Source organism: Rhyacophila brunnea, unplaced genomic scaffold (assembly GCF_057557595.1).
Source record: "Rhyacophila brunnea isolate RB1 unplaced genomic scaffold, BYU_Rbru_1.0 scaffold_2, whole genome shotgun sequence".
Classification (NCBI taxonomy): domain Eukaryota; kingdom Metazoa; phylum Arthropoda; class Insecta; order Trichoptera; family Rhyacophilidae; genus Rhyacophila; species Rhyacophila brunnea.
The window spans coordinates 17,137,863-17,165,035 of NW_028232859.1; the positions used below are offsets into that span (position 1 = coordinate 17,137,863).

At 31.9% G+C, this 27,173-nt stretch overlaps 2 protein-coding genes across 4 annotated transcripts; one reads left to right on the forward strand and one right to left on the reverse strand.

Moving 5' to 3' along the window:
- Positions 1-836: 836 nt before the first annotated feature.
- LOC147071975 (queuosine 5'-phosphate N-glycosylase/hydrolase) lies at positions 837-5,016 on the reverse strand. The gene is made up of 4 exons (XM_085947803.1): positions 4,797-5,016; positions 3,319-3,534; positions 2,012-2,474; positions 837-1,202 (listed from the first exon to the last, which is right to left on the reverse strand). The coding sequence occupies exons 1-4, from the start codon at positions 4,905-4,907 to the stop codon at positions 967-969; spliced, it is 1,026 nt and encodes a 341-aa protein (XP_085803929.1). The 5' UTR covers positions 4,908-5,016; the 3' UTR covers positions 837-966.
- A 2,133-nt stretch (positions 5,017-7,149) lies between these two features.
- Positions 7,150-26,857, forward strand: LOC147071976 (uncharacterized). Of its 3 annotated transcripts, none has more exons than XM_085946722.1 (21): positions 7,150-7,359; positions 9,074-9,308; positions 9,753-9,968; positions 10,077-10,131; positions 10,820-11,015; positions 13,319-13,443; positions 14,077-14,193; positions 15,170-15,274; positions 15,355-15,428; positions 15,783-15,970; positions 16,501-16,674; positions 16,769-16,826; positions 16,922-17,039; positions 18,631-18,780; positions 19,070-19,231; positions 22,215-22,427; positions 22,508-22,589; positions 23,320-23,390; positions 23,616-23,817; positions 24,753-24,909; positions 26,474-26,857. In XM_085946722.1, the coding sequence occupies exons 1-21, from the start codon at positions 7,278-7,280 to the stop codon at positions 26,652-26,654; spliced, it is 2,961 nt and encodes a 986-aa protein (XP_085802848.1). In that variant the 5' UTR covers positions 7,150-7,277; the 3' UTR covers positions 26,655-26,857. The 3 variants fall into 3 exon arrangements, with proteins under 3 accessions (XP_085802848.1, XP_085802850.1, XP_085802849.1); XM_085946723.1 differs by lacking the exon at positions 7,150-7,359 and adding an exon at positions 8,581-8,738; XM_085946724.1 differs by lacking the exon at positions 16,501-16,674 and having other exon boundaries at positions 7,161-7,359.
- The last annotated feature ends 316 nt before the right edge of the window (positions 26,858-27,173 follow it).

Below are 27,173 nucleotides of genomic sequence, written 5' to 3' on the forward strand. Positions count from 1 at the left end.
TTGATGACAAATTCTGATACCAAGTTCATAGTTCACTACAGTTCGTCTTCAATAAATTATTTCCATTAAATAATGTTAGTGTTCATAAATTATTATCATTTTATTACCCACTCACTTGTGAAATTTATATCTAATCTGTATATTATGTATTCAGATATTCCGATGTTCCCTGTGCCCCACTATTACATTACTAACGATATTAAGTAATGCAACACGAGGCTAATTATTAGAATAAACCTGCATGTCGTTCAGGGAATTGCATTTTTGTGTATATATAATATAAATATTATTTCACTTCCATAACTTTGATGAAATTTATGGCAGTTTATTATGTGTAATTGAAAAGCTCACGCATCAGTTGTAATTATAGAGATGACAAATTACTTGACAGAACAAATGGTGCCATCTAATTGTTAATTAATTTTAAGTTATTTTGAAGATGATTTCTTTGCAAAATGTGTTAATTGTAAATAAATTATTTAATTTGTATATACAATTATAACAAAAGTACCAATGAACCAAAGTTATTGTAAAAATATTATGTACCTTGTTGATGAGCAGTTTCAGAAACGACAGTAAAAAAATGTCTTATGAGTGACTTTCACCAAATCCAACGTTGTTGTACAAGAAAAACTACATACCAATAATATAATTATTGTCATATTCAATTATGTATTGTTATACTAGAAGCAGGTGAGAAAATGAGTAACCGAATATTGTATTATTTTATTATTTTTATTAATAAAATGTTTAAAAAATATTTGTGTTTTTTTAATTAATACATTGTTAACATTATTTTTACCACATAAATTTAGTATAGAAAAATATATTTGTGTGATTTTTTTATGCTTGACTATAAATTAATATTGAATATTTCAATTTTAATAAACTGATATCATTCTTTGGTACGTAGATGATAATAAATGTCTTATCAATAATAAATGCATACGTAACAAATTCAATATCTTAATAATACTGACTATACACTTTGTGAAAAGGAATATGTTCCAACTCTTTTGCATGTCGCCGTCTGTAGATCCACAAGAAATAGTCGATAAGTGCAGAGTTGATTGAATTTGTTTTGATGTCAGGTTCACTATTTTGGATGGTTTTTACCACTTCTCTTTGGACTAATTCAATAGCATGAATTGAACAACCGCGTATCTCTATCTCCTCTCTGCTGCCATTTTGTAGGATTTCATCTGAATTTTAAAAATACTGAATTAAAATTAATGATGAAAATAAAATAACTATTTTTGAAAATTCCTATAACATAATATGGTAGCAGTATCCCTCAAAATGTGTATGTGAAAGAAAGTGTGCATGAACACCTTTAACATATAATATTATGTACTATGTAATTGGACTCTGTTAAAATTTTTATGTAGGTCTTTTATAAAAAAAATAGTTATGCAGAAAACTGCTAGTTGTTTTACTAGTAAAGCAAAAATTAAATAGGTAATAAAAAATAAGCAGCCATTTTCCTTTGAGGTTTCAATTAACCCAATGCTTACGGGCCGCACAAAATTCTGTTTTTGCTAATTGCTTTTCAAATGCAAATTAACACGTTAATTAAAAAATTAATTAAAAGAGCCCGTCAGTGTTGCCATATTTTTCTAAGCTGATTATAGTACAAAGGCGTAAAAATTATAGTATTTCTGAAAAATATATAGTACAGGAACATTTTTCGTCTTGAATCCTTTAAAATAATATTATTTTGGTATATTTGGCATAAAATTATAGTATTTTACATTTTTCGCGAAATAAAATTATGGTATTGTACTATAATTATAGTACGGTTGGCATCACTGGAGCCCGTAAACATTGGGTTAAGTGTCATTGTATCGATTTCATACATAAGTACAGAAAAGATATAATTGTAAAGCTATTTAACGCAGTTTTGTAAAAATGTTACATCTACATTTTCATAAAAGTGTTCAAGTACTACTTTGTTTCACTACTTACATCTGGGTTCATAAAGAAAACAATTCATATTAATGGCAATACATACCTCGATTCAAAATATCTAATAGTTCCTCATTATACTTAATTACGCCAAAATGTACTAATGCTTGGGGTACTCTATAATCAGCAAACATGGTTAGCTTCTCTATATCTGAAAATTCTCCCCATCCCTCTCCACTGAAGCGTGACCACATATCTGACACTAGAATTTGCGCTCTTTTGTAAAATGTCACTCTTCGACCTTCAAAGACAGATTCGTCACGGAAACATGGAAAATTCTCAAGAATGACTTTCAACATCATTGTCGTTGATTTGTTTGCTTCTTTTATACAATTTTTGAAAGTCCCTTCATATTTTTCAAGTAATCTTTTGCCAACTTCGTGGAGACATTTGACTCTGGTAGGTATAAGAGGGACACAAGTAATTCCATCATCTGAACGCATTATATGAGTAAGCTGGTCTTCACTTATGACAGAATAGAATGTCGGATTTGTTATATCAATTCCTTCCTGAAATATGAAATTGTTAATTAATAAAGAAAGTATTATGTATGTAGTTATTTGTACGTTTTGATAGTTTGATTGAATTGGTAGCCAAAAAAATCATATTCGGGTAGGTTTTCAGGATCGCGAGACGTTTGCTAGGGGGTCACCAACTACTAATTAATCCATTGAAGACAGATTTAAAAATAAAGAAAATAGGCCAACAGCCAAATTTAATTTTGCAGTAAATTTGACAAGAGAATAAACTGATATAACTTTTTTATTATCAGATATTTTGGCTCGATGTGGGAACAAACAGTTTCAAAATAAAATTGATAAAAATGTAACGAATATAATTATGTCCACAAAAAAAAAAGAGTTACTGATAGAGATAACTAAAAAAGGTGTAATTTTTGACAGTAAACAAATAGAAACTAAAGAGGTAAATAAAAATATGAAAAGTTGTAAATCCATAATAATATGTAAAAACTGAGTAAAAGATAATAATAAAATGATTGTAAATTCAGATGTAAATATTTCTATTTCTAGAATATATATTATTCTATTCTATAATATTCTATTCTTTTTAACGCGTTTTCTTCACCGTATTAAAAATGTCTGTCTCAATAATTAAATAGGAGGTTGAAGGATATTTGACTATTATATGACTCGGAATAGGTGTGGAATCCATACATTGCATAATTTACAGATGTATCGAGATTGTTTCAAATGTGACAGATGTGCAAAGGTATGCAAACGGTTAAAGGGAGAAATAATCAATGCAGATTTGCTAGGGTCTCCACACATTTTCTAATGAATGAATATTAATTTGTGATAATATTTTAGATACATTAGGTCATATTGTATTTACCTTCCGTGCCCTGTTGAGGGCTGCACAGAGACCATAGTACCCTGTCTGCCCATCAACCTTCCATTTCGTATCATTTCCAAGTGTCCAAAAGCAGAAATTCAGCGTGTCAGCAACAAAAATCCAATCTACCACATCGGGATCATCTTTACAAGGATGTAATCCATCATCACCATAAGCTTCGATGGTTATATTTCCATCCTTCACATTAGATACTATCTAATAACAAAGCAATTAAGTAGTAAACATTTATTGAATAAATAAATTATTTATTTTTTATTCGATACCGAAAACGTATAAGATTAAAGAATGTTAGATTCTTACTATTGCAAATACATGTAGGTACTTTTAAATATTCACAGCCAATGGGACTTGAACCTACAACCATCTCATTCCAGGCGCTATGTTTTATAAATAAATACAGTCGAACTTGGTTATTACGATCACGGAAATAGCGAGATCTCGGATGTAATGAAGAAACATTCGTTGACAGTTTACTATTATTTTCTCCATACATTTATTCACTTTTATAACAAGCTACTTCTCGGATATACCGAGCAAACTGTTTATGTGTTGATCGTTTAAAAACAACATTTTTGACCCTAAGCAATAAAATCCGATTAGGCAGTTAACTAGACCGATGCTGCCGGGATCAGATTACGTTTGTGACACTAGTTAAGTGTCTAAATACCTAATTGGTGTTTTCGCCGACCACGCATATGGTTGAAATTGCATGTAAAAAATCCAAGCTTTGTGAAGTCAGTACGTACCTACCAGCGCCGGCGGCTCAGCACTTCATTACAATAAATAACTTCTTTTATAGTTTATGAATTCCATGCTTGTTTCGAGGATTTTAACAATGGTTTTCAGATTTTTTATGCTCTATGCTTAAATAAAACGTGGTGCGAATAATGTTATCTAACGATATAACGAGTAATGCTTATAATGAGCAAATTCAGTCGGTCCCATCTTCCTCGTAATAACCAAGTTCGACTGTATGTATATTCAATAAGAATAGTACATTCTTAATACGTTCAATTAAGAATAATTGAAGAAGTAGGTAGGTACCTACCTATTGTAATTACATCATAATATAAAAGTATAATAATTAGTTATCATTCTATAAATTCCAGTTATGGTTTTGATGAAAATGTCATTATTCCAAAATAATTAGGTATTCATTCACGATACAATAATATTATAAGGAACATTTTTATAAATATACCCAAGTCACCAAGTCTAATAAATTTGTCTTTCTTATATTGAATTTATTATTCAAAAGATAAGGGGTTTATAAGGTGGGCATTCGGCATAATTAGGTACTTACAATGTATGCGATTATAATGTTTAGTAGGTATTTATATTATTTATGAGAAATAGGTATCCAATATTTTATTGTACTTACAACATTAGGTAAGTATTAATTTCAATAAGAACTTATCATCAACTATATGTATTAGTTACCAAAGACCTTAACTAACCTCTTTTGATAATGTAATTATGCCATCTGGAATAATGGTGATATATTTACAATTATCGGAAATAAATTGTCCAGATTCTGCAGGAGAAATTACTTGATAATTATGAGACATTTTGTTAAAAACACAATGACCTAAAAATTAAATGTTTTCTGAAATCTCAATAATTCAAATTGCAAATCTCACACACAAACGCAAATGTCAAATTGTAATTGACGTTTCCAAAATATTTGCCATATTTTATAAATAGCGTAGGTATTATTTATTTTACCATTAAATTTTAATTAATAATATTAGGGCTAGTGCTCATTAACTTTTACTAAATTAGCCCAAGTATATAGTGATTTAAACAGCACAGTTTGTATGCGGCCCATAAACATTCTAATTATACAGCGGTGAAGCAAAAATGAAGCTGAAAAAAAATCATTAAACACATTATGTAATTTATTTTATTAAAATAATATTATGAATATTTTATCTGTAAGGCTTTCAAAACACAGATTAAAATTAACTTTATGTTGCAGCGTAATTCGATGGACTTTTTTGATCACGCTTGTTGGAGTAATTTTGAAATTATATCATTAATGGCACGTTCCTACAAGTAAAGAATACTAGATCAATTTTAAATTAGTTTGTATAGTAACATTTAAAATTTTGATAATATTTTGGCACAATGAATATTATACTATTTTTGGAACATGGTTAAGAGGACGTTCTACAGAAATGGCCTTGAGAATTGAAAATATGATTTTTTAACATGTGGTCCATAATATCTGGTCTACTAGTTAATATAAAAAGGTCGTGTCAAAGTTGTTTGTGTTAATAAATTTGCTCTGTGACTGATCCGACTCATATTTCACATTTATTTCATCAGGGCTGTCGAAGACATAAATCATAATATATATTTATAATTTTAAATTTTTATTTATAATATATATTATTTAAGTTTTGTGCATCTAATGCCGGGTCCACACTGGCAACAAGTTAATTTGCTGGCAACCTCGTTAGATTTTACGATAATTATTGTAAAATTTCTTAAGCAATTATGGTAAGTATCGTAAAATTTAATGAGGTTGCCAGCAACTTGTTGCCAGTGTGGAAATGGCTTAATATCCACTGTGGTTCACGTAGTGGCATGGACCTGGGGTTAGCTAATTCAGGAAGTCAACACCCATGATAGAATTTTTTCCAGTTTTGGTTGCATTATATTCCAAAACTCTTCTGTAAAAATCGTTTCCGAGTTTATAAATGGAAATTTCTCGGTGTACATAGTAAACAAACCTACGAATAAAAAAAGACAAAAAGGAACATACTGATTCATCGCAGTAAAATCTGGTAATCAAATTCGCCATTTTGAAAAGCGACGATTTTGCGTAAACAAATATCACGTGGTCTGCAGCCCGATTTCCTAACTATCGTCTCGTGTGACACCAGACGACATGACGTAATTGTGACGTCAGCCAATACATGCCGCCCGCTCGAGCGTGTATTGGCTGACGCCACAATTACGTCATGTCGTCTGGTGTCACACGAGATGATAGTTAGGAAATCGAGCCCCTGTACGTGTGCGGCAAACTTCGAATGTGTTTGTAATTTTGTGCAAAGTGCGAATGTAATGTTTTCAAATAATTGATATGGATTAATTATACCATCGTATTATTTTCTCGAAATCATAAACATACTATAATAGTATTTGAGTATCAACCTATGTTCAATTTGAATTGGGTTATAATAATAATATACCCGTATATATATCAATAGTATGTTTGCTACAAAATCCACCCAAGTTATCAGTACGTACTTGCACAGGTTTGATTAAAAACCATGATGAAATTAACATTTAAAAAATATGAATGCTTAATATTATTTTGACAGCCCTGTTTTCTGATCGGCCTCATGTCGCAGGTGTTCATAAAATAATAATAATTCTCCGCGCGGCAGAAATTATCAGTAATAATAATAATATTTCTTGAAATAAAATCTCCGATGATTAGTGATTTTTGCGAAAAGATCGATTTAAATTGACGTAGTTACGACGCCGAGGTCCTTTTTATACTAAATTATATTTGAACGGCGGGCTCTTCAGCGGGCCCTTAACATCATTATTTATTTTGTACGTCATGAATAGACGTTAGGTACATGAACGTAAATTTATTTCAAATTAATGTTAAACCACAAAAATCTGCAGGAAAATGCATAAATACCTTTATTATATATAATATTATAATCATAGTCTTAATATTATTTGGGTGGGCTATAAAGACTCAGAAGTCATTATTCCACTGTACTTAAAAAAAGACGATGTTTCCATGGTTACGTTTAGGTAACAACAATCATAAACAAAAGCTCTTTGGGCATATACAAATATGTCATAAAAATTCATTGTCACTTAGATTGTAATTAAATAATAGCCTAATAAATTTATACATTCAATCAAATGAATACATTAAATTTTATTTATATTACCTATCTAATATTATTAGAATGTCTGAACCTAAAACATTTGTTGATGCCGTTCCTGAGAATAATATGTGTAAATCTCATGGTGGTGGAACAAATAATAGAGGTAAAGATAGTTGTAACAAATAACTGAATATTATTATCTATCTACTAATCGTGTGCTATATTATGTCCTTCTTTCTCGGCACTACATCCCAGAGCAGGATTTTGGTCTCCTACACAAGCATTTTCCAATAACTCCTGCCGTTGCCAATCTTGTCCAGTTACCAGGCCTTTCTATCCTGTTCCAGTCCCCTCGCATACTGCATGTATACATACCTATATGAAAACAATATTGTGGTCTGATGAAGCAAATTATTTTTAACTAATTTTGTAAAAGAAAGAAACCTAAAAAAATTGGTATTGACCTCATTTCTCTGTAAGTTCTGTATCTCAATAGACGGAAGTAAGTATGATGTGATTGCTCACATAACCAAACTGGAACAGAGTCAATTTGGGAATCTTTCAAATTTACCTACCATTGTGCCTAAAGCGCAAAGTGTTTAACCAATGTATGTCACCAGTGTTTCTCGTCACATATTCATGTGAAACATCGACCCTTAATGTAAGAGAAATTCAAAAACAATGTATAATTAGCACAACATCACAAAAAAGTGTATGTCGGGCATAATGCGAAAAGAGCACAAAAGAAAGCAATGGAAAAAGAAAGTAGAGGTCGCTGAGCTGATGAAACGACCACAGGGATGCCCTAAAACCCAATGAATCGATGAATTCATAATGTTCGGTGGAAGTACATAGCAGTGAAGAACTAGAGACCGAGAAGAGTGGAAAGAGCTAGAGGAGGCCTTCATCTAGCAGTGGATTGACCCTATCTGATGATTGTGATGATGATGATATATGAGATTCAATTATGTTTTTTTTCAATAGGTATCTAAGAAGTGGGTGCCCACATAATAATAATGTGTAAATTAAATACATAATGGTAATTTCAGAAACCTGTTAACTACTAATATTGAAATGATTCATTTTAAGATCACTCTAAAGAAAAATAATTTTCTTACCCATACATAATCATCAAATGCGGCTCTGTATCTTTTGAGAGGAATATGTTCAATGGCTTATCCTCTACATATACTCATAAATTGAGATGTCAGCATTAAATGCAGCTTTGTCTATGAGACTATTGATCATATTTCTTTCTTATTGTTTGTTCTGTGGTTTACACTGCCTGTTTTAAGTCTATTAATAGGTAACGGAGTGTTAAGTTGTACTCATGTGCCTTTTCCATAGTTACTATCAAAAGAGGTACATGGTCTATGGTTGATTTGTTTGGTCGGAAATTGCATTGGCATACGCCCAGGACTTCTTCCCCAAGTGTAATATTATAATCCATATTATATATTAATTCCCAATAATTATGCCATGGCTTATACAAAGTTCAAAATGATACCTAGGCAATGGCGGCTCGGGATCATATAAAAACAGGTGGGGTCAAAGTTAAAAAATAAATATTCTTTTTTAATTATAAATTACATACATATCTTATATTTATAAATTTATTCTTTCTTTATACTTACAAAATATTGTTTTTGGTCTGATCTGATGATGATGATGAAAAATTAGTTTGAATTTAGTACATAAGTAATGATTTTTATTCTAATAATGTTTCATGTGATATTGATTGGATATCATACTCATAAAAATAGTAATACATACTATGTTGCTATTGAATAAATCTCATACTGTAGGTAATAATTATTTTTGTATTTCTTTATATCACTCGAATAAAATCAATTAATGATATGATTGTTATGTTGCAGTATTAACGCAACAATTTGTTATAGGCAAATTACAGCGTCCTGAACTCGAAGATCGATATTACAATGCTTGTGAAGCTAATATAACACTAAAGAGAGTGGTAAATGCACAAAAGGATAAAATTAAGCTTTTGAATACAAAATTATTACGATTCACAACTCAAATTAAGAAGGACGAGGCAGGGACCAGTAAATTTTACTACCAAGATGAAGTAATATTGGAAGACCAAGCAATTCGGTTTGAATATGTTTCTATTAACAAACATCATAATTGTTTCATACTTTTGACGATTATTTAATATTGTAATATTATGTAGATACATATTTGTATTAAAAACTCTTTACTCTTAAGTACTTTACTCTTAAGTACTCATTTCCAGCACCTTTACACATCATTGGTTACTTTATTTAATTGCCTAAGCCCTAGAGTAACTAATGTAATAAAAACTCAATAATCATGTTGCACTACATTCAAGCTGCGGTGGATGCCGCTGGTAGACAGCACATTAACTTAAATTTCCTAATAGCTTTTCTATTCTATATATTATATTCTACAAAATATGTGAAAACAGATTCTTTAATATTGCTGTTAATTGGAGATTTTATGTAATATTATACACAATTATGTATTAATAATTTTAATTGTAATAAAGTACTTGTGTAATTTAGATATATATTTTAGAATCAAAGAACTCGAAAAAGAAAACCAACATTTGATTGACAAATTGAAGAACCATGGGATACATTTGACGAGTGTGAGACATACCCACGATCATTGCAAAAAGGGACATAGCGCATGGATAGACGATGAAGGAAATGTTCATAAAGGTATATTGAAGCCAGGAAATTGCACAAACTGTCATAATGCTGATCAAACGATAATTGATTTTCATATTGGGTAAGTGCAAATCACATATTATTATACTCAATTACAGATAATACCATAAACTAATAATTACTAAGTTTGTTATTTTATTTGGTTATTTATTTCATTATGCTATTTCAGGAATACAAAAAATTGTGACAATGAGTACTGTCAAAAAAAGTCAGAAAAACGAAAGGTAATTATTTTGCATTGTTTTCTTTTCAACTGCATACATATGTACAGGAATATGTATAAAACACACTAACTTCATATTGTAAACCTTTATATAGACATGTTAAGGTGCATACATAGTAATGTGAAGAAACAAAGGTGACTCCATGTATGGTCTTAACCGGTTATATGCCTTCAGCGAGTTTTCTCTATGAGGCCGTGATGGACAGACTGCACATACAAATTTCTCGAGTTATCTCGTCCGACTTTAAACTAAAATTACTAGCCACTGTTGATTGATTTCCATAATCTAAAAAATTAAACACACAGTGACATCTGTTTGAATGATTATGAAATACTTCAAATGCCACAAATTATCGATATTACAGCGATTTTAGTAAGAGCTTCGCTCTACACTCAACATGTGTCTTTAAAAATCTGTGGGCTGTCAGATACTGCCATAGTAATGTCGTGATGCATAGAAAAGGTTAAACACCGATGCACTGATATCATGCCGTCACCTCAATCGACAATCGTTGTCAGTGCCTGAAAGTGATCTAAAAACGACTCAAATTAAATAGTACAAAACTTAAGATGATTAGAATGTCAATAAACAATGAAAATATTGTGGCAGACATTATTAATTTGAATGATTAATAATGTTCACATTTTTTAATTAGTTGTCTTCTATTTACCCATGTTATGTTTATTAGGAATCTGAAGATATTGCTATTAAATACAAACAGAAAATCTCCAAATTAGAAATAAAAGCTGAAGAACAAAAAAGTCTCATTTTGTCTTTACAACAGAGAAATGAAGAGTTATTACAAAACGTGACAAGTGAAAGTAAAAATGTAGGAGTCCAAACCAATTTGGAAACCAGCAGATCAAGAGATCATGCTATAATAGGTGAGAATTATTTCAATGTTTATTGTCTGCCAGATCTGTTAATAATCAATATATAATAATAAAAATCATATCATACCATTATGATAATGTACATAGGTACCGAGTATGTGTTATAAAAATGAAAAACTCATTCACAATAATCATCTATAGTCCAGTCCTGGTTATGGTCCATATATCTGGTATAGTCCATGTGTTATCCTGCGGGATTTCATACTCGGTGTTTTACTTGAAATCGTGTCAGGTGGCCTGTGTCCCATCTTAAATTCACAATGGGCTGCCACTCCATACATTAAGACAGGGTTTCCCAAACTTTTTCTGCAATGGAACACTTCGCAAACCCGGAAATTTTAACAGAACACTTAGCTTATTTTTTAGGTTGGGTAATTCCTACAAGTAAAAATTTTAAAAAAGTAAGTTTCATTCTAATATCTGGTGTGGCGGCGAGCCTGTTCATTCACTTTGACTTTGTTGCAGCATAAAAAGAATATCCCGTTTCGCATAAATAGGTTGTATTTTTAAGGCTGATCTGTGTATTTTTGTTTAAAATCAGAGTCACTAATTAAATCAATTAGATTTTCATAGTCACCCGCGCTTAAGCCTACTGGTTTAGCTGTCACGGAAAATGGATTCCTAACCCAGGAATCGTCCTTACTAGTTTTCGGAAAATATTGCAAACTAACAAACTAATTTGTTAAAAATACTTTGGAAACTTCTTCATCTACTTTAAAATTTAATTCATTCAAACAATCATGTAAGGCAGGAAAATTTAATTGAATTGAATTGAATCAAAATAATTATTAGATTCAACTGATGAAATCCAAAATTGTATTTTTTTATCAAAAGATGTAATTTTATCTCTTATATTAAAAATTGTAATACTTTTTCATTGTAATGATAAGTTAACTTCATTGCACCTGGTAAAAATATCTGCCAGATATGCAAGTTTTATCAAGCATGAAGGATTTGTTAAAACTTCAACAAAATTTTGTCCTGAATTATTTTGTGCCTTCAAGAAGACCAATAACTCACTTCAAAGTTCATAAAATCTTAATAATGCTTTTCTTCTGGATAGCCATCTCACTCCGGTACCTATGTAATAAAAGTGCTTTGTGTCCACTACCCGTTTCATCGCACAAAATTTAAATAAGCTGGATCTTGATTTTACATAGTTTATCACTCTCACGGCTTCTTCTATGACATTTTTTAAATTTGTGGAAATTTTTTTAGTCACCAGTGACCAATTCGACGTTGTTTCATTGCAAGCAATCAGACTAAATTAATATACAAGAAAATCGTTACTTACATTACGTTAATTCATTTAAATTTTCTAAAAGTATACACCCAATCCTGTTTTAACGCATTACATTGGTACCTGAATGACGTGTGGAATAAAAACGTCAAAATCGATAAAATTTTAAGGTTAAAAAAAACAACAAGGACTTACTTATGAAACTTCCTGCAGACTTTTCCCTCCAGAATTTATACACTGATATGCTGAATATTTAACACGTATTTTCAAGCTGCTTTTTTATTAGGTTTATGAACAATATTTAGTGTATAAAACCTTTCCAAATTGTCGCGGAACACCTACTCAGATCCGGCGGAACATAGTTTGAGAAACCCTGCATTAAGCTATGGAAATAATAATACATAAAAAATTACGATGTCTACTCTTCTATGGTATTAATATTATACTTTATGTGATTATGAAATGTTAATTTGTAAGTTGAAATAAGATTGGACATCATAATGATAATATACAGATCTTTCCTACAAAGTGTTCAGATTATTTGGGCTTAGCTTCCAAAGATACCCAAAATACTTAATTTTCAACTATCATATGGTACATTTGCCCATGAGTGTGAGCAACATTTTAAAATCTATAATAGGTGTATTTTATGGACTCATTAACGACAAAAGATGTCATAAAATATAATATTAAGTATATAAAATAACCTATTATGTTCACTTATTTACTGTGAACAAGAAAATAAATGACCTATTCAAAATTTTAATAAAACTGCTTTGAAAGGAGTTATGATGGCTTTTTCTAATTAATATTCTGAGTGGCCGCCATTTTTGATATTAGATGTCACAGCTCATCTGATACAATTTCAAGCGACTACACACTCATGCTAAGCCAAGATTGTAGTATGTTATATAATGAATATATTTCTGTTACAATTTCATCATTCAAAATTCCAGAGACTATTTTTAATTATATATGCCGTAGAACTACATCTAGTAAGGCATAAGTTACTATATACATACAATCTAATTATCTACTGTATTTTATCTTACAGATTCCTTAACACAGCAATTAGCCGAAGAAAATATTCTTGTTTTGGATTTAAAGAATCAGCTTAAATCAGCACAATTGGCACAAAATATTTTTGATGAAGTCGAAGGACGTCTGAATAAGCTTGATGTATGTAAAATTTTGATAAATAATATGATTTTGTTTACGAAAAAGAAGGATTTTTTTTTAAACCATGTCAGATCTTAATAGGATCATAATATGGGCCTCCACAGAGTAGAGGTTTGTATTAACAGATTTTGTTTTTACGAGAAATGGATGTCAGCCACTTGCTCAACCTATTAGGTCCATACCCTGACTCACACACAAATTGAAAAACAATATGTGCACTTGCTAGACCCAGGATTCGAACCTGGGACCCACGGCGTGTTAGTCCAACGCTTAAGCCGCACGGCCACCGTGGGTGTATAAAGAAGAAGATAAAAAGAAGGAATTTACCTTTATTGTTTCTAAACGGAGCATATGGGCCTCTCGGAGTGGAAGCTATTTTTAAACAAGCTCTTTTTTAAGAGGGTCATTAGCCGTTTTATTTTGCTTGGTTTGGTATCAAATACAGATATACACAAAAAACACCATGTCAGGATTTGCCAAACAAGATATTTAAAACAACAACCGCCATAGCTTCAGAGACGCCTTGTGGATGTCACAATATCTGTTTAGACTCTAAACTTTAGAGTATATAGTATCTATCTATTTGACAATGAATTATATTTGGTTTTTTTAAGTATGTTTATTTCTTTATAGACTATTATGCAGTGTGATAATGAAACATGTCCAAAAAAAAACACAAATGACAGAGAATCAAGAAAAGCCGATGAAAAAATTGCTAATCAATTAGAAGCTGAAAAAATAAATGCACAGGTGTGATATAGTTCACCTTTAGTTAAAATATTTTATATGGGGGCAGAATGCAACACGATTAGGAAGAATAATAATTGTGGTTGTGCTACTCATGTTATGTGAGTATTGCAGTAGCGAACGTGCCTGTTGGAAGAAGGTAAGCGATGGGGAACAGAAAAGAAGTGCACATTTGAACTATCATATTTACATGACTTAATGTTATTTTAAGTGGAATTTCGTTTCAACTTCAGCTTTATAATAATTAATAAGTAAGGGTGATGTGACTTTTTTACATGTCTCTCTTGATTTCTCTACGATTTCCCCATTATAAATAAGTATATGTTTATTTGGAATTCCCATATTGTTTTCATAATAATATATTATCTACTTTAATTTTTCATTTAAAATCATTAAAACAATATTAATCATTGTGTCCGGATTTGAAACCAAAATGTGTATATTTACAGTGATGTGAGACGAGCGGTCAATCATGATCAGAAACAACCAGAAAAAGAACAATGCTATCGGCAGACTGGTTTCATAAATAATCTCTTTGAGCTTTTCTGTTTGGTATCAATGTTATTTTGAGCACTGGTATTTGTGTGTATTTCATGGTACCGATTCCTATATTATAAGTGCGAATAGTTTTAGTATTTTAATTCTCGATGCGACCGCTGGATTTCATACATTTTAACTGTGTCAACTAAGCTGGAAATAATCCATAGGTTACATTTAAATTACATAGGTGTCACTCACAGTGCCTAATTAAAATATTATGTAGAAACATAATAATATACCAAATCGCGGTAATAATCATTTGATTTGTAGTCTTCGCCATTGGTATATTTTATTACAAGAGTAATGCAAGCATGTATATTTTATTTATTTTCTTCCTTAATACTTCGTTCTTTTGTGCTTATCAATTTTAGAATTTATTTGGTTTTTTATTTTCGAGTAGGTACATATGTAAATGTGATGATTATGTTTGTGATTACAGATCCTGCAAAGTCTAAATAATCAACTGAATTCTCAATTATTAGAAATACAAAGAGAGTTGGACATTTTACGTGTCCATGTTGCAAGCAAAAGTCATCGAAGAACGGTAAATTTCAACGACTATTGTTTTAGTATTAGAATGCAATTAAATGAATCTAAAATAACAATATTTTAACTATCTTGCAGAGATCTGTGGAATTTCTTGATAAAACTGTAGGAACTGATGATATTCCAAAATCACCCAAATGGTCACCAGGAATGTATGTATTCTTAATAACCCCCTGATATAAAATAATAGAATCAGTATTTGATTAAACATCATTTAATAACATTGTATTGCTTTTTTTATTTTTTTGACCACATCTAATCCAATATGGGCATCCACAAAATGGAGGTTTGTTTTAAGAGATATTCTTTTTACGAGAAATGGATGTTAACCGCCGGCTCAACCTATTGCGTCCATACTCTGACTCCAAATACAAATTGGAAAACAATATGTGTATTTGCCAAATTCGGGATTCAAACCTGAGACCCACAACATTCGGCCACCATATTATCTATTTATTATAATATTACTTAATGTAAAATAATATTTGACATTATTTGAAATGTAGGAAACCATCCAATGCCAATTTTGATAGAAAATTACAAGAGACATCTAGAGGAATTAAAAGTACAACAGTGACGCCGATTAAGTCTACTGATAAATTGAAAGGCAGTAAAGTGAGAAGTAAATTGGATTCATTGTTACTTGATAAAGAAGGCTTTAAAGTTGTCAAACTTCATGGGAATGGAACAACAGGTACAGATTATTTCATTGTTAAATTATCAGTTACCAGCATTAATTATCTATTTCCTACTCATGCTTATTCAATTGTTAAATTAAATTTTTATAAATATCTATAAAATTCTAGCCAATATATACGTCTCAAATTAAATCATTCATCCAGTGCCAGTGGTGTAAATATAAATTTTTGGACCCCTTTGCAAAATTAATCACATAATAAATTCAGGAATAATTTATATGATAAGAAAAACCATGGGAGTTACTGCAATATTGCCTAAAAATCATATTTGGTATAGGTAGGTACATATTTTTTTCAACATAATTTATAATGAATGAGTAAACTATAAACTCATCATATTCAATAACAATAAATTCTTTTGTTCCATCATTTCATCAATATGGGTTTGAAAGGACATGTGTGCAAATATTTATAGTTACGCCAATGGCAGTGATTGTAAGACAGAATCACATTCGAAACAAATTAATTCTGAAGTATTTTACTTCACTAAACATATTTCTTTGCATGCATCAAATAATTTCCTCAGACGAAATACGTAAGAAGAGTCGTAGGAAAATAAGAGAGGAGAAAGAGCAAAAATTGTCTCTCGATGATGCTACCTACGACATATCTAACAACGAATCGCTGTCTGTATCAGGGATGAGTGACTCTCGCCAAGAATCTTGCAATGGATATCTTAGCGATGGTGAGATCCCAGGAGGTGAAGTATATTGATTTTCTATGTTTTTATACTGAATACTCATTTAAGATCATTTGATTATAAAAATGATTCCGTTATTTCAATTTTCTTATAGGTGACTTGAAGAAGTCTAGGCATAAAAGTACATTAAGAGAGGAAAGAGTTTCCAAAAGGTATGTATTTTCTTTTTTTTTTAAGTTTAGAGGTTATAAAAACCATTAAGAGTGAAACTGTTTCAATGGAAGACAAAATTAATTTTTATTTGCAGCTCAACCACGACTGAAACTAAAGTTGAGGCCGCTCTTCAGATTTTATCCAAGGAAATGGAGAAGTGCAAAAAACTAATTGACACAACGACACCACGGCATTCAGATAAGATTGAACAGGTGTGTAGTTATTAAAAAAACGCAAATACTTCACAAAAAGAAAAACAGCACAATTAACAAGAAAATGTGATAATTGTAGATACAGTATAGATAATATAACCTTACAGGAGATTAAAAATAAGACACTTAGTAGGTATCACTTCTTTAACATAATTAAGATCATGAAATTATATAAAATTCTTCTTCATTTTTAACAATATCCACTCCTTAGTTGGAGCATATGGATAAACGTAGCGTGGAGGCTCCCAGGTTCATAACAGCATCCCGTAGCTCTACTGTATACTTTCTGTGGATGGTATTCAGCGGCATTCCAGGATGCCAGAATCCGATTTGCTTGAAAAACAGGCAGGCCAAGTTAGAATTCTCTCGCGCCAACGTCACTTCTTCACTCTCAATGTGTTGAGAGGCTGCATAATTTGTTCCCTTATCTACTTATTACTCCTAAAGTTATATCACCGCATACCCAGTATTCTTGGCAAATATCAGTCTGTTAAGAAGCTCAGTATACCCACTGTAACTCTGAGTTCTATGACTCAGTACTGTGAAAAAGAACTGTCAGAATGCAAGAGTCGAATAAGCAGCATTTGGTTTTACAATGAATTGTGATAAAAACATTACATGAGCGAGGAATAGTAATTTTTTACCTTTATAAACTATTTTTGTGACTTGAATGCATATAATATTTAAATATTAATACCTTTTAAGAACTCACGTGTGTGTTGTAGAGTCGTTCATTCGGGTAGGTATTTCAACGTATTGATGAGTGAGAGACAATATTATAACGGGCACAAATATAGAATTGATAACACAGATATTTATTTTATAATTCCGCGCAGAATTATGTTTTATTACACTAAAGCATGGACAAGCATTGGTCTTATTACAATTACATTTAAAGAGGTCTTAGATTAGGCACTACACTGGCGTTATTTTTTTGAGCTGATTCATTATTATTATCTCACGCGCTTAACACTGGTTCACTTTTTATTTATTTCGCTCTTGCGTGGTAGGGGTTATACGACTATTTATTAACACAGGAACACTACAAGGGATATACTGATTTGTAAAATCGAGACTAGTGGAGTTTACTTTTTTTTAGGCGGCCCCCTCTGCAAAGACAAAGGGGGCGTGGGAGACGTGTCTCCTGGCTTCGCGGGCAAAATCGTACTACTAAGTTATCTTCGTCTACTCCCTCGTAAGATGCGGGAGAGGGGCTGGCGGGGATAGTCGTAGACTTTGCAACTTTTTGGAAATCTAACGGTAGATTTTGGCTTGGTCTGTCAAGGTCGGATGTATCTTACGAAGTGTACTCAGGTTGATGACTCTCTGTTTGAAGGCACGCGGGAATGCGCGTTTGTTTTTGGCAGATATCGTTTTCGAAATATTGTTTTAGTGATATCTCTCAGGGGTTGCAAACTTGCGGGGCATATAGTGATTTTACGGGACGGTAGTTGTTGTTTTATGTAAGGTTTCTGATATGGGATTGGCGACGTCTCTTCGGGAGGGGTTGTATTTGGTATCAATATATATTTCAGACGAAGTGGTATACTTAATTGATTAATTTGCTGTATGTTTGTTTTCTCACAAGCAGTCATTACAAAAGGTGTCTTCAAAAAGAGATCATCGAAGAATTTCATCTCAAGTTAGGAAATCACTTGATCAATACAAGTCACGACATAAACCTGAACCAACCAAGGGAACATTTACTCTCCATATTACATCAGTAGAATTTACCGATGATGTAAGTATTCAGTTCATTCATTTTAAAGGCATGCAACAATATCTGAATCTCAAAAATTAATCAGTACAATCGATTAGCACGCTTGAAATTTTTATTTCAAACATCTGTCACTTAATGCCGGGTCCACACTGACAACATGTCGCGCGACAACCTCGTTAAATTTTACGATAATTATCATACTTATCGTTAAAATTTAGCGAGGTTGTCGCGCGACATGTTGCCAGTGTGGACCCGGCATAATATACTTTTCTTGCTGTAATCTTTATTGGTTTTCTATATTTCATTTTAGGTTATGTCTTACTTACACAGTTTACCTTATTTTCTGACATGGAAATTTTACGATCAACTAAATACATACACTCCGATGCACACAGACCAAGTGTCTGAATTTGATTTTTGCTCTCCATATAATGTTGATTTGAACAGAGATTTAGCAATATATTTCATGAAGGTATGTACCATGTCATTTACACTATAAATCGTATAATACATACTTGTTATGTGAAGAAAATGAGAATAAAATTAGTCCCTACCATTGGCTGCCTTAGGCCCGAAAAAGTAGTAGGTAAATTTTGAATATATTATTTTAATTTGCCTTTTCGTTGTATACTTAAAAGACGTATTGCAAATTGACGTTTTATACATTATAGAAGAAGTGCTAGAAATTGTTATAGGTAGATACTTACATTCATTTACATTTTTCACATCGCCAATAATCATTAACCAAAATTGCACACAACACGCTATAATTTTTTGTAAATTAGGTCCACTTGCCACGTCGCCAATGCCACAAAACATCACAAAAATGTTATAAATTACTAAAAACCAAAATTTGTGTGTCTATTTATATAATAACTGTACCTAATACTATTTACATATTAAGATTAAAACAATCAAACACATTTAATAAAAACTCCTACCTACTAGCTTTTTCAACAGTCAGAAGTAGGAGTCGTCGTCGCGTACTAACTGTACGACCAGGGAACTCACAAATAATTATTTTATGTGTGTACAACGATATAATATATATCTGTTTTATTTGACACATTGAAAATATATCTCTCTTTCATTTTCGGCAAAGGCCAAAATGAAGCCTAATGGTGCGACAAAGTAATATGAAGAACAAAAGGCTTTATGCATTCTCTCCGTCTCACATATGAAAAATGACAGAGAAAGAAATATTTTATATTTCCGTCAAATTCTAAATTGACCCGAGTGTGTTTAGACGAGAAGTTCGACGTTGAGCGTGAGACTTGTGTGTATTGTAACTACACACACGTACATAATATACATTAGCGTGCATCTAACGTTGACGCTTTAGCCTATCATACTTAATAATAATTACTAGCTGATCCTCTCCAGACCGGCTCGCTAGTAATAATTATAATTGACATTGTATAGATATTTTTGGAGGGTCAATGACCATTTGTCCTAAACGGCCAGCCACCATTGGTCCCTACGAAGACGAGTTCTTGAATATAGTCTTAAAAAGCATATTATCCGTAGAGTCAATTTAAGTGAGCACTTATATACCTTCATTGATCAAGACTCGGCAAACTTTTTTTTTAAAGTAAATGTTTAACGCTTTGAAGGCCAAGAGTCAAAGTTGAGAATATTCATGTATATACATATTTTGAAAACATCTCACGCATATACACACTAAAAAAAGTCATTTTTGTAGAAAAAAATACGACACCTGACGGGACTTGAACCTGTATCTGCTGGATTTGCGCTAAATGTTTTACCAACTAAACTACAGGCGCCTTAGATAATTATGTCGATTTTAACTAGTAGTTATTACACGAGATGTTTTCAAATTATGTATATTCAGTACACAAAATGTTACATTCTGAAATCGAAAAGTTTATTAATATCCATGTAGCCTATTTAAAATACAAGTTTTCACCAATTTATTAAATAAAATGCAAGTTAATAATAATAATAAGTAGACTACAATATTATTATTGTTTGAAATACAACAACTCTATGTATTAATGAAAATGATGGAATTGCTTTTTTGAGATAATATTAATTATTCACCAAATTAGGCTTCAAAATTAGTATGTACTCCCATCATCAAAATTGATTGCAAATGTTTATCTGTTAGTGCTGACCAGCGGTGGTTGGTCCAACATCATACAAGTGCACTGCACTGCTTGCATTGTTACGAAACATCGTTCAACATCGTAAATCATATTTTTTCTTCATAAGTTTTTAATATTATCACTCACTAATAATTAATTGTAATGCAAACCATAAACTGATGTACCCATAATGCCAATAGGCGATAATACAGATAATATGCACCGTATATGTCATATTCACTCAAATCATATGCGCCCCGACAACGTATGTATTTAGTCAACAAGTTTAACCCAAGCTCAGTATGTACTGAAGCCATTAAAAAACAACTTAAACCGTACTAATCATTTTCGCCATGCATAAGTCGCTGAATATTATGCGCCAATCCGAGAAAATGACATCATATTGGTCTGAATACAAAGCAATTACAGATTTGATTTATTATACTCATCACACTACATGACATATTACATATTTACACCACATGACATATCATACCATCACACTTTGAATTATCTTTAATATCAGATTTAGCAATCTCGTATGTAAAATGCCTGTGAAATTAAAAACAATAAAATTGATTATTTTCTAATTTTATAATGGGTAAAAAATATAATAAAATTTAATGTTGGTATGTAGGTATGTTAAGATATTTTGACTTATGTATTCTTCAATTTGAATTAGGTACTCGGAGGAAAGATAGTATGGCAATAAAAATAATCTTCCTACCTACAGCATTTCTGGAAAATTAATATTTCATTATCCTGTGTGTTGACTAAACGCGAAATGATTTTGGTTATTTATAATATAGAAAATTATTAATTCATGAATTCTAGTGATAAGTTAATAATGTTAATGCTATTACGGTGAAACCCCAATTTTATGTTTTTGAAGGGACAGACTTTTTTGTCCTTTATGAGAATGTTTCTTTTCTCTTGAACTGATAATGCTTATTTTTGCTGAGATTTGAATGGATTTAAACAAAAAAAAAAAACAAAACAACAAAAATTTATACATCACGTGTGTAACATTGGTATTGAGTACTGTAGATATATCTATAAATAGAAACGTAGACATGTTTCTGGAATTTACTTCTATGATTGCATTGAATTGAATGTGTTCAAATAAATTGAATTTTTAATTATTTCAGATAGTGGAAAATAAAATGTAATGCCGGGATTTAAATGTACTTGCAGAAACTATATGCAAATATTGGGAAAATGTTAATAATTCTAGACAATGTCTGTAACATACATGTCTGTACATGTCATGTAAAATTGGGGTTCCACTGTAGTTATTTCAATGATCTGTAATATTTCAATTATGCTAACTTTTTATTATTCTCATGTCAGGAAAATATAATGATTGAAATATACAAGGCAGTCGACGATAGCTCAATAATGTTTGCTCACTGTAACATCAACTTGAAGGAAATATTGTATAAACCTCACGAGAACATTCCTTTCATTCTATATCTTAAATTAAATGAATCTGAAGAGGTCTGCGGTGTGCTGTATTGCCAATGTATGTTACATTACGATTCCAATTTCAGCAACATCATACAGGTTTGTGGACAAAATATCTAACACTTTTATGATCTTAAGCGCATATTGATAAATGTTAAAATCTAATAATAACATTTCAGGAAGTAAAATTAGAGAAATCAATACCTCAAGTCGGCATGCAAAAAACAACTTCAAAAGGAAGTGAAGTTTTATTATCTAATGGTATGAGCAAATGTTTAATATTTAATAGATAGATGTCTCCACTTAGATTTTGGGATTATCTAATAATAGTATAAAGTTTTGTTTCGAACTCGACTTAATCCAATTCCATGTTTCTTCGATGGAAGCCATCAGCCCAATAGATAAATAATGCACGCGATTTTTTTTTATTCTTTTTAGTAGGTACATTATAAAATTTATAGCAAGCTAAAGATGATATCAAAAAAAAAAAATGGTCTTCAACAAAAATAAACACTTTCGTAACTCATATTAGCACCAGCGCGTGAATTTTACAAACCAGAGGGCTCGATAATTTTTTTTAAATATTAAAATAGTATCTACTTATTATAATTTATAGTTTATAAAAATAACTGTGTAATAAATATCTAGGTCAAACAGTTTAAATATTTTTTCCACCAGACGGAGCTATAATTTTAGGGATTTCATGAACAGGAACGGCACTCCGGTATGCTCCGGACCATTTCGAGCCCTGATTAGCACGGTAGATATTATAGTATCTAACTGCATAGCATAACTTCACTTATTTTATTATAATCTTCGTTGCACAGGATAATATTATGTTATGTCTTCTACATCGATAAAATTTATTGACCGGTTTTAAGAATAACCACCACTAAAACCATTTTTTTTAAATGTTTGAGTATATAATTATATTATTTAAGTACTATACGTAATATTATATTATGGTATAAGATCTGAAAAAATCTTACAGGTGAAAATGCCAACTTACGAAATAAAACAGAGGAACAAGCCAGAAAATTTTCTATACTTCTCAATAAAGAGGTAGGAATCTAAATCAACACCTACCTATATTACATAATAATATATAATAATATAATACTTGTGTGACTCGCCATTGTTATTTATTACACTTCTTTGTTAATTTTATTTTGTAGGGTCATACTCATTAGTCATTACTCATTAGTATAACCATGGTTCACTAAATTATTAATATTTTCTAGAGTTATTAAACGTTATTACAATAAATTATTATTTTATAATTCATAGGAACGTCAAACCAGTAGATTTATTGTTTTGACCGTGATGTGGCTCTCGCTGAGCGAAGGTTCTCCAATTCTCTTTGATGAAAATGTGACCCAGCTCTTTGTGGAATACTCATTTCTTGGCTATAAAGGACAAGAAACAGAATCGGCTTCAGTGCAAAAACCCAAAAACGGAGGTGAAAAGATGAACGTAAATTTCAGGAAAGGTTTGTGATCTTGATAAACTTCATTAGATACCTATAGCCAAAAATTATGTAGCTATATATATTTAAATGTTTGTTGCTTTTTAAATATAGGTAATAATTAGTTAACATTGTAAAATGTTAAGATAGTACCTTAATCGTAGAATCCTAAAAACAGGGGTACAGTGTCCTCGGTGCAAGGATTGGCCGCAGCCATCTCTCTTAAACTCATATAAAATATGCATTCATTCTATTTTAAAGTCAATCCAATAGACTGGACATGCACATAAATACTATGTGCTACATTACATCAAGTCTTAAGAATGGCCACTGTATTGAGCCTGAAACGTCAAGGAAAGAAGGAAAAAGAATACACGATGACAACCCAGAAACCTAATACAATAACAAACAGCAGTGAACGTCTCAAACAATATATTATGCCGAATGAATGATTTTCCTTCATAATCACATTTGACAATTTTTCTTAGCCTGAAACTATTATTTTTTCTACAGCAGGCGGAGCTCTTGGTAGATGCACCAGGGCACCGTGGCGCACACTTTGAATATCTACCAATGTTCCCTGTAAGGTGTGCGCGTGTGCGTGCGCACACCTACCAAAATGTATCCGCACACATGTTTTCATCCCCCGCACAGTACTTACACAAAAATATCGTAAACGAAAGTTTGCTTTGCCAGATTTTACCCTAGTTACGTAACTGCTCAGATGCATTGATGATCCGCAGACACAATAGAAACATTAGAAGGAGCATTGATACCAACTACTGGAAAGAGAGAATTTTTTGTGCTGTGCAACATTTGTATTGGAACATCGTCATCCAGAATGTTTTTAGTGTAATGGAATTGTTTTTTTAATAAATGACAGACCTACTAATTCATTTTACATTATATTACCTATATAGATATTATTACTTAATCTAACATTATTTCTGTTGTATCAGTATTCAAAGTAGACAAGGAACAGTCTCTTGACAATCGTATGGAGTTATCAAGAATATTGTCAAATGAATCGTCGCGAGAAGATCAGACGATCAGTTTCACCGTTGTCAGTGAACCTGAAGAAGACCCGTTGGGGCTGGATAATTGCGAGGACTTGGGGTTTGTGGAATTACAATATTTACTGTTAACAAACTGAGTACTATTTACAATAAATTTGGAGTATTGTAATGATACTATAAGAAAATCTATTTAGGTTTATTACTGTTTTTGACAATTTGTCGAAATCAAAAATTCAATCAATGAAAATTATAATACTATTATGGTAGTCTTCTTTTAAAAGAGTTCTTTTTACCTTCTATGCTCGCAAGTATTAATAATTTTCACATTACCACCAACGTCACTTGTAACTCAGCGGTCTTCAGTATACCTCATCGCAGGATGGATCTAGAATTTTATGACGCTGTTTATGGTGCGGTTAACCTATTTTTGTTAGCACTATTGTGTTTTATTTTTGTGGAACTATTAACAAGTTAAAATCATAATTTTATACATAGTTATTTTTAAACTATTGTTTAAGCATCTTCCTTTCACGCCATGATTACATGTTCATACATTTTTTTTATTATACCGTTTTACTATTTACTCTGTTTACATACTGTCTATAGTGTCTATAATGGTGCAATGCCCAAAAAACTCTAATGGCATGATATTTTGTGAAATAAATAAATGGTATTAAATCTATCTGGTGAGTGCTGGTATATGATAAACTGATACTGATAAATGATAGGTATGTGTGGGCGAGCTTTTTGTACAAAATTATCAGAATTTAACTTCATTGTGTTATCCACCATGAAAATTTAAACAGCACTAGTAGCACTCGAAGCGTGTGGGTTTTCATCTGAATGCCGCTAAGACCAAATCCATGTGCAGTGCTGCATGCATCGACGCCGACACTCCTCTGCGGGTTTCCGGTCTGCCCGTCGAGCTCGGTCTGTCCAGATTCAAATACTTGGGTGCCACGGTTGCCGATGATGGTGGTATGTCTAGTGAGCTTGAAATCCGCATGGGTGTGGCGGGCTCTGCGTTCAACCAACTTGGAGTCGCATGGAGGTCAAAGCTGTATTCTGTGAGGACCAAATGTCGTTTGTTTAACGCGTGCGTGCTACCTGTGCTCCTGTATGGCTGTGAGACATGGCATCTTACTAAGCTTCAAGAGTCTCGGCTTTTGAGCTTTGAGAATCAATGTCTCCGCCGAATCTTAGGGGTACATTGGTACGACCGCGTTACAAACACCCGAGTTCATAAGCAGACACAACAGCCTTCGGTGATTGAAGTTATCACGAAGAGACGATTTACGTGACTGGGACACGTATTCCGGATGCCGCCAAAGAGTGCGGCACTTCGTACCCTTGTGGCACAGCCTCAAGGGTTTCGTCGCCGTGGCCGGCCCTCCCTCACCCTGCAGCGATGCTACAAAAGCGACCTACGTGCTGCATGTCTGACATGGCGGGAGGCGCAGGAGTTGACGATGGACCGAGGGAAGTGGCGCCAGCTTGTGCTTGCCCTATGCCCCAATGTTGGGGCGTGACAGGGTGGAAGAAGAAGAAGTTTAGTTTAATCAACGAAAAGCTTTAACAGCATTTTAATTTGTGACATATTATCTATTTTATAAGATTTATTATAGGGATAGTAATATAGATATCATTTTTTTTAATATTTCCAGAAGAGCCAATCTCAACATATTGGAGCTATTGAAAAAATCGGAGAACGCATCGAGCTGTGAAGTGCACCCTGATGTTTATTTAATTGCAAATCCTTCTCGAGTAACTGGAAAATTAGCCGTAAAGATTGAGGGCCTCGATCTCATGCGGCTCTGTCAAAGGGAAAATAAATCAACTTCATGATACCTGAATAATATATTAAATATGCCAAATTATATTTTAAAAAATATCTACGATTGCTAACATTTTTATTGTATAAATACATTTTTATTTACTCAACTAAATTATATTTCATATTTTTTTATGAATCGATGAAATTGAAGTCGTTGGTAACTTTACTTTCTAATCGAATTGTTATGGAAGCTTAATAAATATTGCAAATGGATAAAAAAAAACATAATCTTTTAACTTAAGTAGGTACCTGCTCTTATAAAATTTCATAATTTAATATTAGTGTTGCCATCTTTTATATGCTAATTAAATAGTACAAAAGTGTAAAAATCATAGTAGGTATTTCTGAAAAAAAAACTACAGTATTAAATCCTTCAAAGTTATATTTGGCATAAAATCATAGAACATAATATAAGTCACGATTTTATATTGTTTTCGGAATCAAAATAATTATAGTTTTGTACAATAAATTATTGTACGGTTAGTAACACTGCAGATTCCGCTCTTAGCACCTGTTTATAGTCCAATCCC

Coding starts and splice junctions, on each gene's coding strand:
- LOC147071975 (XM_085947803.1), bottom strand. CDS start 4,907: ATGTCTCATAATTATCAAGTAATTTCTCCTGCAGAATCTGGACAATTT. Junction 2,475..3,318: donor CCCTCAACAGGGCACGGAAG/GTAAATACAATA, acceptor TTCATATTTCAG/GAAGGAATTGATATAACAAA. Junction 1,203..2,011: donor ATTAGATATTTTGAATCGAG/GTATGTATTGCC, acceptor TTTAAAATTCAG/ATGAAATCCTACAAAATGGC.
- LOC147071976 (XM_085946722.1), top strand. CDS start 7,278: ATGTCTGAACCTAAAACATTTGTTGATGCCGTTCCTGAGAATAATATG. Junction 16,675..16,768: donor CGATGGTGAGATCCCAGGAG/GTGAAGTATATT, acceptor ATTTTCTTATAG/GTGACTTGAAGAAGTCTAGG. Junction 17,040..18,630: donor ATTCAGATAAGATTGAACAG/GTGTGTAGTTAT, acceptor TCTCACAAGCAG/TCATTACAAAAGGTGTCTTC.